Here is a 14,436-nt window from a genome sequence, read left to right as displayed (position 1 = left end):
ATATTAAGCAGGGATGCCATATGATCAGATTTGCATTTTGGGAAGTTCATTCTAGCAATAGTGTATATTATGATTCAAAGGGAGTTGGGAAATAGGGATTATGTCAGATATAAGGACATTTTTAACAAGTTAAGAAAGTGATAAAGACATGCAGTAAAAAACAATGGCAGAGATTAGAAGAAAAGGGAGAAGTCAGACAGATACTAGGATATTGAATAGATCAGATCTACCAATATTTGGGTATAAGGAAGCTGAAAAAAAAGAGAGAGAAAGCTTAGGATGGTCCCAGGGTTTCTGAGTTAAGTGACTATGCGCACTAGTACCATTTACTAGGAGCATCTGAGAAAGCAGTTTAAGAAGCAAGATTCATTTTTGGGAAAGCTGAATTTAACTGGGTATCAGTTTGATCATACTATTCCTTAGCTTAATAGACAGTTCAGGCCTAAAGCTAGAAATCTGGGAATCCTCAGCTCATAGGAAAGAATTGAAGCTATAATTAGGTACAATCATCTGGAGAGTGTGTTCGAATTGAGAAGAGACAAATAGAGAAAATCCTTTAAATGTGACACTAGGCAGGTATGATAGGTATTTAAAAAGACTAGAAGTGGGGCGCCTGGGTGGCTCATCCCTTAAGCGTCTGCCTTCAGCTCAGGTCATGATCCGAGGGTCCTGGGATCAAGACCCACATCGGCCTTCTGCTTGGCAGGAAGCCTGCTTCTCCCTCTCTCTCTGCTTGTGTTCCCTCTCGCTATGTCTCTCTCTGTAAAGTAAATAAATAAAACCTTAGGAAAAAAAGGACCAGAAGTAAACTGGAGTTAGAGGAAAGCTAGGAGGAGTGGTTTACAGAAGCCACAGAAGTAGTTGAGGGAAGAATATCCAATGTAAAAGTATCAGATACATTGGTAGGGGTAAAATCCAGTGGGTGGAGCTACAGGAAAGGGGAAGTAGGAACAGCAAATACAGAATTCTATATCAAGAATCTGGGCTCTTAATGAAAGTTAAATACAAAGGATGGGGGTTTGGGATAAGTGCAATCATTTATATGGGTGCATTTTAAAGATGGGAAAGGCTACATCATATTAATAGGTAAAAGGATAGTGACAATAAAAGATAATAGTGAAGCAGAGAGAGACGGGACTTAACAGCAATGGAGTGCCTATCTTGGACAGGAAGGGAAATATTTCTTGTTTTAAGGTTGAATAGAAGGCATTCCTATTCAGAAGAGATAGGAATATAGTTAAATGGGAATACAGTTAACTGTAGCTAATGGAAGAGATTTGTTTGATGGAGTTCAATTTATGGCCCTGTTTCCTCTGTGAAGAGATGTTTAGAGAGTCCTAGGGAAAATACTTAAAAAGAGTGTAGAGAACAGAACTGAACAATTGCAGTAGCTCTTAGTGGAATGGAAGCAAGCCAGGGCCATGTAAAGCTGTTGTTAATTAGTAATGCATTTTTATAAATATAAACCCATAGTAGTACTAATTTGCAATGCTTTGTGATTTCTTTTGCTGGGTGTACATAGCTGATTGAGTATATAGGCAGAAAAGAGGACATGAAGTGGTGGGTTGGTAATTTTCAGGGTGGGTGACTTACAAACAATAAAAATTTTAGGTTTTTCATGTATAACCCTTACATTCAAAATGTAAGTAAAGTAGCATTATTTCTAACCCATCAAATGATCAGTAGGTTATAGGGAGTCTATATGATCCCAAATCTAAAATTTTGCAGGCATAGATCTTAGAGATAATTTCTTTAAAGGTACTAAAGAATATTTCTCCTCATGGGAATGAGCTGTAACCTGATAAAATGTCCAACATTCTAGTTAAGCTGCAACAAATTTTGAACTACTGTAAATTATTCTGTGAATCTAACATATGTCAGTTTCCTATGGGAAACCACAGAATACTTTTAGAGTTTCATTGAATAACTACTCATGCCACCACCTTTTAAAGATCAACATGACTATGGTCAAAATTTTATATTTATGTTATCAGATTGGGAAAAGAGTCTAGAATGAAGAAATTTATCATCATGGGTCTTGCATTTTATGTAGAAAATTGAAATCATTTTGTGCTACTAATTTTTGGTATTATGATCTAATAAAATAGTTATGAAAATGTATTTATTGGGGCGCCTGGGTGGCTCAGTTGGTTAAAGCCTCTGCCTTCAAGTCAGGTCATGATCCCAGGGTCCTGGGATCGAGCCCCACATCGGGCTCTCTGCTCAACAAGGAGCCTGCTTCTTCCTCTCTCTCTCTCTCTCTCCCTCTACCTGCCTCTCTGCCTACTCGTGATCTCTGTCTGTCAAATAAATAAATAAAAATCTAAAAAAAAAAGAAAATGTATTTATTATATAACTATTATGCCTATAAGATACTTGTGAACATTTTAATAGCTTTTATTACTAGACTAGCAATTTTAAAATGTCCCTTGGAAATACTTTCATGAAATATAAATATTAAATATATTTTCACTATACAGGGATCAACCTATGATGATGAAATTAATAATATCAAGCATATTATCTCAAAAATTAATGAAATTCTGGCTCATAATTCTCCAGTTTTGATTGTTCAAAGATGGATACGTGGTTTCTTAGTTCGGAAAAACACGAGGTATGTTTTCTTTACTATTTGAATATTAAAATAATATAAAATCTGATGAAAAGGCAATTTTCTAATAATATTCTCTTTTTTGTATTTTTGTAGTCTCTATCAAAATGATATTTTATAGAGTTTTGAAATAGTTTTAAGGAAAATACCACGTACTCTGTGGCAATATTTTAGTATTTAGTGTAATATAAATTGATACTTTTTTAATTTTAAATTTGCCATATAAACAGCCAATCAATAAAGCTCTTATTAATCATTGATGCAGATAGCTTTCTTTTATTAAGCTTAAAAATATCAGTGAAAAATTTTAATTTCTCTCATATAATGGGATGTATTAGGAATATAAGTTGTATATATACAAAGGGATACAATAGAAATGCAAATCATGAAATACGTGAAGATTACATATTTTGGGGGTGTGTGAAGATAATTTTGCAGAAATATCTGCTGCCACATCAATCTACTTATTTTTTGGTTAGTTGTCTTTTCCTCTCTCTTTGTTTCCTGTATTCCTTTCCAATGGCTGACATTTGCAAATAGAGGAAAACTTTTCTTGCAAGAATCTCTCAGCATTGTAATTGGGGCAATAAGGTAGGCTACTCTGCCATAAACTTATTTGTATTAGTTGTGCCGAACACCAAACATACAAAAAAAAAAAAGAATATTCTCATATAGTGTATTCTTCACTGCAAAATGGCAGAGTTCAGAAGACAGAAATGATAATTAGCCCTGAAATATAGGTAGGATTAAGTAGATCTAAAGTTGGGCATTGGGCATTCCCTGAGAAAGCAAGATTTAAGAAGTTTCACTGAAATGATATTCAACATTATGTGACTAGGTTGAGAAAATGTTCTGAATTATCCTGCATGTGCTAAATCAAAGATTGCAATAGCCCTGATAAAGAGAAATAAGTATGAGGGACAAGTAGCAAATCAACCAAAATACAGTACCTAAAACTTCTGAGGAAGAGGTCCCATATACTTTTCAAACTAAGGTCAAAGTGCAAGAGAGAGTGGGCTCACAGATTAGGGCACATAAAATGATTTGGAATAAAAGATGTGGGAAAGTTACACAGTTACTGACAGGTATATATACACTTAAAATATTATTTCTATCTCATATGTTCCATTTAAATTTAGTATGCATTTTACATGAAATAAACATCTAATTAAAGGGACTTGTCTTTAGTTTATGCCCCCAATATTGAGTTTTTCTCTTTTAGAATCAAGATTTCCTTTAATATTCATGTAACATGAGATAAAAACCTTATGCATGGAAATAATTTCTGAACATTTAGCAAGAGTGAACAGAATTTGAATGAGCTTTGTGGAAAGAGACATCAGTAATAATAAATGACACAGTGGTTCAAGGCAGACTGATTTGAATTATTTTTCTCTTTAAAATGCTGTTCCATTAGGCCCATTACTTAACTGCTCTGAGGCCAACTTTCCTCATATGCTGAATGGGATAGAGCAGGGGCGAAAAGCAGGACTTATTTCACTCTTTGCTTGTGGGAATTTAAAATCATGAATATAAAGCATAACACATTCTTATTAATTGCTATATTTTAAATATTGTCATTATTGTTGTTATAACTTGTACTCTCTGAATTATTTGATTCCATGGGAAACACACTCTTTTTTTTTCTTTTTTGATTCCTGTTTCCTTCTAATAACATTTGCAACAGCATACACATAGCAATCTTTCAAAAATATAAATCTAATTTTATTCAACAATTTATAATCTTCCAATTGCTACCAATTTGCTTTGGGAAAATGGCTGGGATATTTGCTCTGACAATGTTCATAACATACTGTCATTATCATGAGCACTTAACATGCTATATTACAGTTGTCTGTACAATTATCTCTATCTCCAGATGTATTGTACATTCTCTATCTCTATTATGTAACAGAGTGCTTGACATATGTTAGGTGCTCAAAACATAGTTTGCTCAGTTGATAAATACATAGATAGATTGTGGAAGTTAGAATCGGAAAAGTATATCTGGATTCATCTATGGAAAGGGAAAACAGAAAGGAACTGGGCAATATATAAAGCTCCTCGGAGAGTGCCTAAAAGTACAAATAATTAGTCCTGTCATATGTTAATTTCCAGCCATTTCCACACCCAAATACTTTGCACCATGCTTTAAAACTGTTCATTTAAACTGCTTGAAACTTTATGTACAGACTTGAAATATCATATATTGCCTAAATTGAGAAAATTGTTATGATTAATGCTATTATCTTTTAAAGTAATGGTACCTCTGATGTAGATGAAACTGTGCAAGGGAGGTGCAATTTTTAATTTTTAAAAAAACTTTAATTCCAGTATAATTAACATAACTGTTAAGTCAGTTTCAGGTACACAACATAATGACTCAACCATTCTACAAACTACTCAGTGCTTATCATAAGTGTACTCTTAACCCCCTCTATTTATTTCACCCATCTCTTCAACTCCCCTCTGGTAACCATCAGTTTGTTCTCTATAGTTAGAGTTTGTTTCTTGATTTCTCTCTTTTTTCCTTTGTTTTGTTTCTTAGATTCTACACACCAGTGAAATCATACGATATTTGTCTTTCTCTGCCTGACTTATTTCACTTAGCACTATGCCCTTTAGATCCATCCATGTTGTTGTAGATGACAAGAGTTCATTCTTTTTTATGACTGAGTAATTATGTGTGTGTGGTGTTTATATACACACCACTTTTACTTTATCCATTCATTGATCAATAGATACTTGGGTTGTTTTCATGATGCGGCTCTTGTGAATACTGCTATAGTAAACATAGGGGTGCATACATGTTTTCAGATTAGTGCTTTTGTACTCTTTGGGTAAATACCCAATAGTGCGATTACTGGATCACATGGTAATTTCAATTTTTTGAGGAATCTTCATGCTGTTTTCCACAGTGGCTGTACAAGTTTGCACTCCTACCAATAGTGCACGAGGGTTCTTTTTTTCCACATCTTCACCAACACTTGTTTCTTGTGTTTTTTATTTTAGCCATTCTGACAGATTTGTGGTGATATTTCATTGTCATTTTGATTTGTATTTCCCTGGTGATAAGTGATGGTGAGCATCTTTTCATGTGTCTCTTGGCCATCTGTGTATTTTCTTTGGAGAAATGTCTCTTCATATCTTCTGCCCAATTTTAATTGGATTATTTGTTTTTTGGGGGTGTTGGGTTTTGTAAGTTCTTTATATATTTTATATATGAACTTTTACTGGATATGCCACTTGCAAATGTCTCCTCCCATTCAGCAGATTGTCTTTTAGTTTTGTTGATGGTTTCCTTTGCTGTGTAGAAGATTTAGTCCTGAGTTTATTTTTGCCTTTGTTTCCCTTGCCTTAGGAGGCACATTGAGAAAAATGTAGCTATGGCCAATGTTAGAGATACTGGTGCCTATGTTCTCTTCTAAGATTTTTATGGTTGCAGGTCTCACATTTAGGTATTCAGTATTTCAGTTTGTTTTTGTGTCTGGTATAAGAAAATGGTCCAGTTTCATTCTTTTACATTTACCTGTCCAGTTTCCCAGCACCATTTGTTGAAAAGACTTTTTCCCTTTGTATATCCTTTATTGCTTTGGTGAAAATTAATTGACCATATAATTGTGGGTTTATTTCTGAGATCTCTATTCTATTCCACTAATAACTGTGTCTATATCTGTGTCAGTACTATACTATTTTGATTAGTACAACTTTGTAGTGTTTCTTGAAATCTGAGACTGTGATTCTTCCAGTATTATTATTCTTTTTCAAGATCGCTCTGGCTATTTGAGGTCTTTTGTGGTTCCATACAAATTTTAGGGTTATTTGTTTTAGTTCTATGAAAAATGCTGTTGGTATTTTTATAAGGATTGCATTAAATCTATAAACTGCTTTGGATGGTATGGACATTTTAACAATATTTGTTTCCCCAATCCATGGACATGAGTTATCTTTCCATTTGTTTGTATCATTATCAGTTTCTTTCATCAATGTTTTGTAGTTTTCAGAGTACTGGTCTTTTACCTCCTTAAGTTTATTACTGAACATATTATTATTTTTGGTGAAATTGTAAGTGGGACTGTTATCTTAATTACTCATTTTATATTTGTTATTTATATTGGTTTATTATATAGAATACAGTGGATTTCTGTGTATTGATTTTGTATCCTGTGACCTTACTGAATTTATTCACCATTTCTAGTAGTGTTTAATCTAGTTTTTGGTGGTCTTCAGGGTTTTCTATATATAATATCATGTCATCTGTGAATAGTGAAAGTTTTACTTCTTTCTTACCACTTTGGATGGCTTTATTTATTTTTCTTGTTTGATTGCTGTGACTAGGACTTCAAGTCCTATGTTGAATAAAAGTGTGAGAGTAGCATCCTTGCCTTGTTCCTGATCTTGAGGATATCTTTCAATTTCTCACCATTCAGTATGATGTTAGCTGTGTGTGTGTGTGTGTTTTTAATGGCATTAATTATGTTGAGACATATTCTCTCTAAACCTACTTTGTTTTTTTTTAATCATGAATGGATGTTGTACTTTGTCAGATTGCTTTGTCATTGTACTTTGTCAAATTGTACTTTGTCATTTGCCTCTGTTGAAATATGGTTTTTATCCTTTCTCTTCTTGTAATTTGTTACATTGACTGATTTGCAAATATTGAACCACTCTTGCATCCCAGGAATAAATCCCACTTGATGGTCTGAATATATATATTTTTTGATTTTATTTATTTATTTGACAGAGAGAAATCACAAGTAGATGGAGAAGCAGGCAGAGAGAGAGAGAGAGAGAGAGGGAAGCAGGCTCCCTGCTGAGCAGAAAGCCCGACGCGGGACTCGATCCCAGGACCCTGAGATCATGACCTGAGCCGAAGGCAGCGGCTTAACCCACTGAGCCACAAGCCCGACGCGGGACTCGATCCCAGGACCCTGAGATCATGACCTGAGCCGAAGGCAGCGGCTTAACCCACTGAGCCACCCAGGCGCCCTGAATATTTTTTTTTTAAAGATTTTATTTATTTATCAGAGAGAGAAAGGGGGAGAGAGCGAGCACAGGCAGACAGAATGGCAGGCAGAGGCAGTGGGAGAAGCAGGCTCCCCGCCGAGCAAGGAGCCTGATGTGGGACTCGATCCCAGGACGCTGGGATCATGACCTGAGCCGAAGGCAGCTGCTTAACCAACTGAGCCACCCTGGCGTCCCTGAATATATATTTTTTTAATGTATTGTTGAATTCAGTTCCTAATATTTCTTGAGGACTTCTGTGTTCATATCTATCAGATCTATCAGAGATATCAATCAGTAGTTCTCTTTTGTGTGTGTGTGTGTGTGTGTGTAAGATTTTATTTATTTGACAGAGATGGCAAGTAGGCAGAGAGGTAGGCAGAGAGGGGGAGGAGGAGAAGAGGCTCCCTACTGAGCAGAGAGCCTGATGCAGGACTTGATCCCAGGACCCTGGGATCATGACCTGAGCTGAAGGCAGTGGCTTAACCTACTGACCCACCCAGGTGCCCCTTGTGATGGTTTTATCTGATTTTGGTATCAAGGTAATGCTGGTCTCATAGAATGAATTTGGAAGTTTTCCTTCCTATTCTATTTTTTTGGAATAGTTTGTAAGGAATAGATATTAACTCCACTTTACATGTGTGGTAGAATTCACCTGTGAAGCCATCTGGTCTTAGACGACCTTTTTTTTTTTTTTTTAAGATTTTTATTTGTTTATTTGACAAAGATAACAAGTAGGCAGAGAGGCAGGCAGAGAAGGGGGGTAAGCAGGCTCATTGCTGAGCAGAGAGCCCGATGCGGAGCTTGATCCCAGGACCCTGAGATCGTGACCTGAGCTGAAGGCAGAGGCTTAACCTACTGAGCCACCCAGGGGCCCCAAAGACTTTTGCTTTTGTTTGTTGTTTTTTTTTTTTTTTTTTTTTTTTTTTTTTTACTGATTCAGTTTCATTGCTGGCAATCATCTGTTCAAATTTTTTATTCCTTCTTGATTCAGTTTGGGAAGCTATGAGATTCTAGGAATTTATCCATTTCTTAAAGATTATTCAATTTGTTGTCATATCATTTTTCATAATGTTCTCTCACAATCCCTTGTATTTCTCTGTTGTTGGTCATTATATCTCCTCTTTCATTTCTGATTTTGTTTATTTGAATCTCCCCCCAACTCGTTCTCTCACACGAATCTGGCTAAAGGTTTAAAAATTTTGTTGATCTTTTCAAAGAATCACTTCTTGATTTAATTGAACTGTTCTTTTAAAGTTTCTATTTCATTTATTTCTGTTCTAATTTTTATTATTTCCTTCCTTCTACTTGTCTTGGGTTTTGTTTGCTTTTTTCTCTACATCCTTTAAATGTAAAATTAATATATATTTGAGATTTTTTTTTCTTTTTGAGGTAGGTCTATAATGCTATAAACTCTCTTTGAATAGCTCTTGCTGCATCCCAAAGGTTTGGGATCTATTTGTTTTCACTTTTAGTTGTTTCCATGTAATTTTTTATTTCCTCTTTGATTACTTGGTTGACCCATTTGATGTTCAGTAGCATTTTATTTAACCTCTATCTATTTGTGTTCTTTCCAGACTTTTTCTTGTGGTTAATTTCTAGTTTCATAGTGTTGTGGTCAGAAAAGATGTATGATATGGCTGCAATCTTTTTGAATTTGTTGAGACTTCTTTTGTAGCATTACATGTGATCTATTCTGAAGAATGTTCCAAGTGCACTTGAAAAGACTGTATTCTCCTATTTTAGGATAGAATATTCTGAATGTGTCTGTTATATTCACCCAGTCCAATGTGTCATTCAAAGCTACTGTTTCCTCGTTGATTTTTTTTACCCATTAATGTAAGTGGAGTGTTAAAGTCACCCAGTATTATTGTATTAATGATTACTTCCTTTATGTTTGTTATTAGCTGCTTTATATATTTAGGTGCTCACATGTTGGATGCATAAATATTTACAATTGTTATATCATCTTGTTGGATTATTTCCTTTATGATTATGTAGTATCCTTCTTTGTCTTTTCTTACAGTCTTTGTTTTAAATTCTATTTTGTCCTATATAAATATTGACACCCCAGATTTCTTTTCACGTCCATTTGCATGACAAATGCTTTTCCATTCCTCAATTTTTAATCTGCCTGTGTCTATAGGTCATTTGGATAGGAGCATATAGATGGGTCTTTCTTTTTTATCCATTCTCTTGCCCTGTGTCATTTGATTGGAGTATTTAGTCCATTTACATTCAAAATAATTTTTAATAGGTATGTACTTATTGCCATTTTGTTCCTGGTTACTGTGTTGTTTTTTTAGTTCTTCCCTGTTTCTTTTTTCTCTTGGTCTCTTATCTCACAGTTTGTTGGCTTTCTTTAGTGATATACCTCGATTTCTTTCCCTTTATTTTTTGCATATCTATTACCAGTTTTTGATTTGTAGTTACCATTAGGTTTGTATTAATATCTTATGTGTGTAGCAGTCTATATTAAGTTAATGGTTACTTAACATTGAACCCATTCTAAAAAGATTAAATTTTTTCTTCTCCCCCTCTAAATTTTAATGTATATGTTATCTTACTTTATATCCTTTTATTTTGTGAATCCCTTGACTGATTTTTATAGATAGGGCTCATTTTACTGCTTTTGGTTTTCCTACTTTTCTTGCTTCTGTTTATAGTCTTTCCTTTCCACTCAAAGAGTCCCCTTTAACATTTAATATAAGGTTGATTTAGTGGTAATGAATTTCTTTAAGTTTTGTTTGCCTGAGATACTCTTTATCTCTCTTTCTATTTTGAAAGATAGCCTTGCTAGATAGAGTATTCCTTGTTGCAGATTTTTTTTTCCCCCCCTTTCAGGCCACTCTATTCTGCCTGTAAAACTTCTGCTGAAAAAGTCAGCTATTAACCTTTTGGGATTCCCCTTGGACAAAACCATTTTCTTTTCTCTTGCTGCTTTTATAATTCTCTTTATTGCTAACTTTCCACCTTGATTGCTTATATAGCAATATGAGTCTCTTTGAGTTGATTTTGTTGGGAGTTCTCTGTGCCTCCTAGATGTGGATTTCTATTTCCTTCTCCAGATTTGGGAAGTTTTCAGCTATTATTTCTTCAAATAATTTTCTACCCCCTTTTCTTTATCTTCTACTTCTGAGATCCCTATAATGTGAATGTTACTATACTTGAGGGTGTCACTGAATTTCCTTAGCCTGTGTTCAGTTTTTCTTATTTTTCCCTCTCTCCTATTCAGCTTGTTGGCTTTCCATTTCTATGTCCTTTAACTTGCTTATCCTTTCTTCTGCTTCACCTAGTCTAGTATTTATTCAATGTAATATATTTCTAATTTTAGTTACTGAGTTCTTCATTTCAGGTGGTTCTTTTTCTCTGTTTTCTGTCTCTTTGTTGAAGGTCTCACTGAGGTCCTCCACTTTTTTCTCGGGTCTGGTGAGTATCTTTTATGGCCATTACTTTAAATGCTCTATTAAGAATATTGCTTATCGGAGCACCTGGGTGGCTCAGTGGGTTAAGCCACTGCCTTTGGCTCAGGTCATGATTTCAGGGTTCTGGGATCGAGTCCTGCATTAGGCTCGCTGCTCAGCAGGAAGCCTGCTTCCCTCTCTCTCTCTGTCTGCCTCTCTGTCTACTTGTGATCTCTGTCAAATAAATAAATAAATAAATAAATAAATAAAATCTTAAAAAAAAAAAAGAATATTGCTTATCTACATTTCATTTAGCTCTTTTGCTGTGATTTGTCCAGAATGGCCCATCTTGGGATTCAGTTGAATGAGACCAGGGAATTTCCAGAGCTATGGGAGCACTGAATTGCAGGGCACTATCACTGTGTTGTCCCCTGAGAAGCTTTTATTGTGAGTGGAGCCTGCAGTCAGATCAGATGTCTGCCCCCAGCCTGTGGCTGAGGCAGTAGTTGAAAAGGTGTGTGTGGTTTTCTGCACCTCTCCCTGAGGCAGGAATCACTTTAAGGTGGTACTGACCCCTGTCAGGTTTGCTTGCACAGTTCCAACTGTGGCACTGCTTTTAGCACTCTTGCCAAGGATATGTTGATATAAAGGGTCTACAGGAGAGTGTGGGAATGAAATATGCAGTGTAAGCAAGTCTCAGCTAGTCTAGTCTGGTCTGGGAGAGGACCTACACCCACCTCAGAAAATTCCTTCCGGGGTAGATCTGCAGAAGAGTGCAGAATCAGGGCACACTGTTAGCAAGCTGGGTGGAAAGTATTCATGCTGTAGTGGTTCTCACAAGTGTCTCTGTATCTAGAGTGTGGAGTGGAAAAGGGAAATGGTGGCATCCTTCCCTTGCTTATACTGCCCTGCAGGTCAATTTGTCTCCCAAGCACCTCTGTTCCCTTCCTACCCTCTTCTATATGGCCATTTCTCTACATTTGGTTGTGGAGAATTTGTTCCGCCAAACTTTAGGTTGTTTTCTGAATTATTTATACTAATATGGGTGTTTTCTTGGTGTGTCCATGGGATGAAGTGAACCTAGGATCCTCTTACTTCACCAACTTCCCCAGAAGTCTCAGGGAAGTACATTTTTATTTTTAGAGTGAATTATTATGATCAGGTTGGCAGCCTACTAAATCTAAGTAACAGCAGCTATGTTGAGTTAATAGGAAGGATTATTGGCTGCATTGTGGGATTAAAAAGGATAAAATACTGGAAAAAGTAGGAAAAAATTTACCGAATGTGTAGTGTATGTAAAATACTATATTACATACTTTAACCCACTTTATATCATTTAATACAGCAGAGCTTTTAAATTTGTCCTGATTTTCTATTTTATAGATGAGGCATTAAGAATTTAAACTTGGTTGAGATGTTAGGATATATATCCAATGGCAGACAGCATTATATATTTGTGGTTAGTTGTAAAGAAATGAAACCATGTGTGGAAATTTGCAAAAGTTGAGTTCTGTTGTTTAACATATCCCAAATGCTGTGCTCTTCTTATTTTTCTTCCTATAATATTTTCTTAAGAGCCCTGGTCTTTTTAGTAGGGAATTGTGTTTGAAGACCAGTCAGTATCTGGGAATTGGGTGTTTATTGCTATTAGAGTGTCATTGTTCTTTGGCCATTTTGGCAGACTGGATAGAAAATTGTTTATTTTTTATATCATGAACACATGTTGATACTTTAAATGCTAATCCAGCACAAGTGGTTCTTCACTGCCTTTCTTCATTTTACATTAAACTTTCCTTCTTTGATCATGTGAATTTTAGTTGCCAAAATTATCAATAATTTTACTCATTAGCCTAATTCTAATGGACACAAAATAGTTCAGAATTGCTATAATTACTATACATAAACTACTATTAATTGTGAGCATGTTTTAAAAAATTTTTTATTCTTTCTTTTATTGATGTGTTGTATCACATTGACTGATTTGCAGATGTTGAACCAACCTTGCAGCCCTGGAATAAATCCCACTTGGTCGTGGTGAATAATCTTTTTAATGTACTGTTGAATCCTATTGGCTAGTATTTTGTTGAGTATTTTCACATCTGTATTCATCAAGGATATTGGTCTATAGCTCTCTTTTTGGGTGGGATCCTTGTTTGGTTTTGGGATCAAGGTGATGCTGGCCTCATAAAATGAGTTTGGAAGTTTTCCTTCCATTTCTATTTTTTGGAACAGATTTAGAAGAATAGGAATTAGTTCTTCTTTAAATGTTTGGTAGAATTCCCCCGGGAAGCCGTCTGGCCCTGGGCTTTTGTTTGTTTGGAGATTTTTAATGACTGTTTCAATCTCCTTACTGGTTATGGGTCTGTTCAGGCTTTCTATTTCTTCCTGGTTCAGTTGTGGTAGTTTATATGTTTCTAGGAATGCATCCATTTCTTCCAGATTGTCAAATTTATTGCCGTAGAGTTGCTCATAGTATGTTCTTATAATAGTTTGTATTTCGTTGGTGTTAGTTGTGATCTCTCCTCTTTCATTCATGATTTTATTTATTTGGGTCCTTTCTCTTTTCTTTTTGATAAGTCTGGCCAGGGGTTTATCAATTTTATTAATTCTTTCAAAGAACCAGCTCCTACTTTTGTTGATTTGTTCTATTGTTTTTTTGGTTTCTATTTCATTGATTACAAGAACCATATGATACTCTCAATAGATGCTGAAAAAGCATTTGACAAAGTACAGCATCCCTTCCTGATCAAAACTCTTCAAAGTGTAGGGATAGAGGGCACATACCTCAATATCATCAAAGCCATCTATGAAAAACCCATCGCAAATATCTTCTCAATGGAGAAAAACTGAAAGCTTTTCCGCTAAGGTCAGGAACACGGCAGGGATGTCCATTATCACCACTGCTATTCAACATCGTACTAGAGGTCCTAGCCTCAGCAATCAGACAACAAAAGGAAATTAAAGGCATCCAAATCGGCAAAGAAGAAGTCAAATTATCACTCTTCGCAGATGATATGATACTATATGTGGAAAACCCAAAGGACTCCACTCCAAAACTGCTAGAACTTATACAGGAATTCAGTAAAGTGTCAGGATATAAAATCAATGCACAGAAATCAGTTGCATATCTCTACAACAACAGCAAGACAGAAGAAAGGGAAATTAAGGAGTCAATCCCATTTACAATTGCACCCAAAACCATAAGATACCTAGGAATAAACCTAACCAAAGAGACACAGAATCTATACTGAGAAAACTATAAAGTACTCATGAAAGAAATTGAGGAAGACACAAAGAAATGGAAAAATGTTCCATGCTCCTGGATTGGAAGAATAAATATTGTGAAAATGTCTATGCTACCTAAAGCAATCTACACATTTAATGCAATTCTTATGAAAGTACCATCCATCTTTTTCA

The 14,436-nt window shown here is 35.4% G+C and overlaps 1 protein-coding gene across 1 annotated transcript in view; it reads left to right on the top strand.

The window, feature by feature from the left end:
• The window catches only part of LRRIQ3 (leucine rich repeats and IQ motif containing 3), a 221,244-nt gene that overhangs the window by 64,125 nt on the left and 142,683 nt on the right, over positions 1-14,436 (top strand). Inside the window, exon 4 of the mRNA XM_004758195.3 lies at positions 2,481-2,614. Within this exon, the coding sequence (XP_004758252.1) occupies positions 2,481-2,614 (134 nt within the window). The remainder of the gene's footprint in view (positions 1-2,480; positions 2,615-14,436) is intronic.

Source organism: Mustela putorius, unplaced genomic scaffold, assembly GCF_011764305.1.
Source record: "Mustela putorius furo isolate JIRA1106 unplaced genomic scaffold, ASM1176430v1.1 tig00003853_pilon_pilon_pilon, whole genome shotgun sequence".
Lineage (NCBI taxonomy): Eukaryota > Metazoa > Chordata > Mammalia > Carnivora > Mustelidae > Mustela > Mustela putorius.
This window is presented reverse-complemented; position numbering and strand designations above follow the sequence as displayed.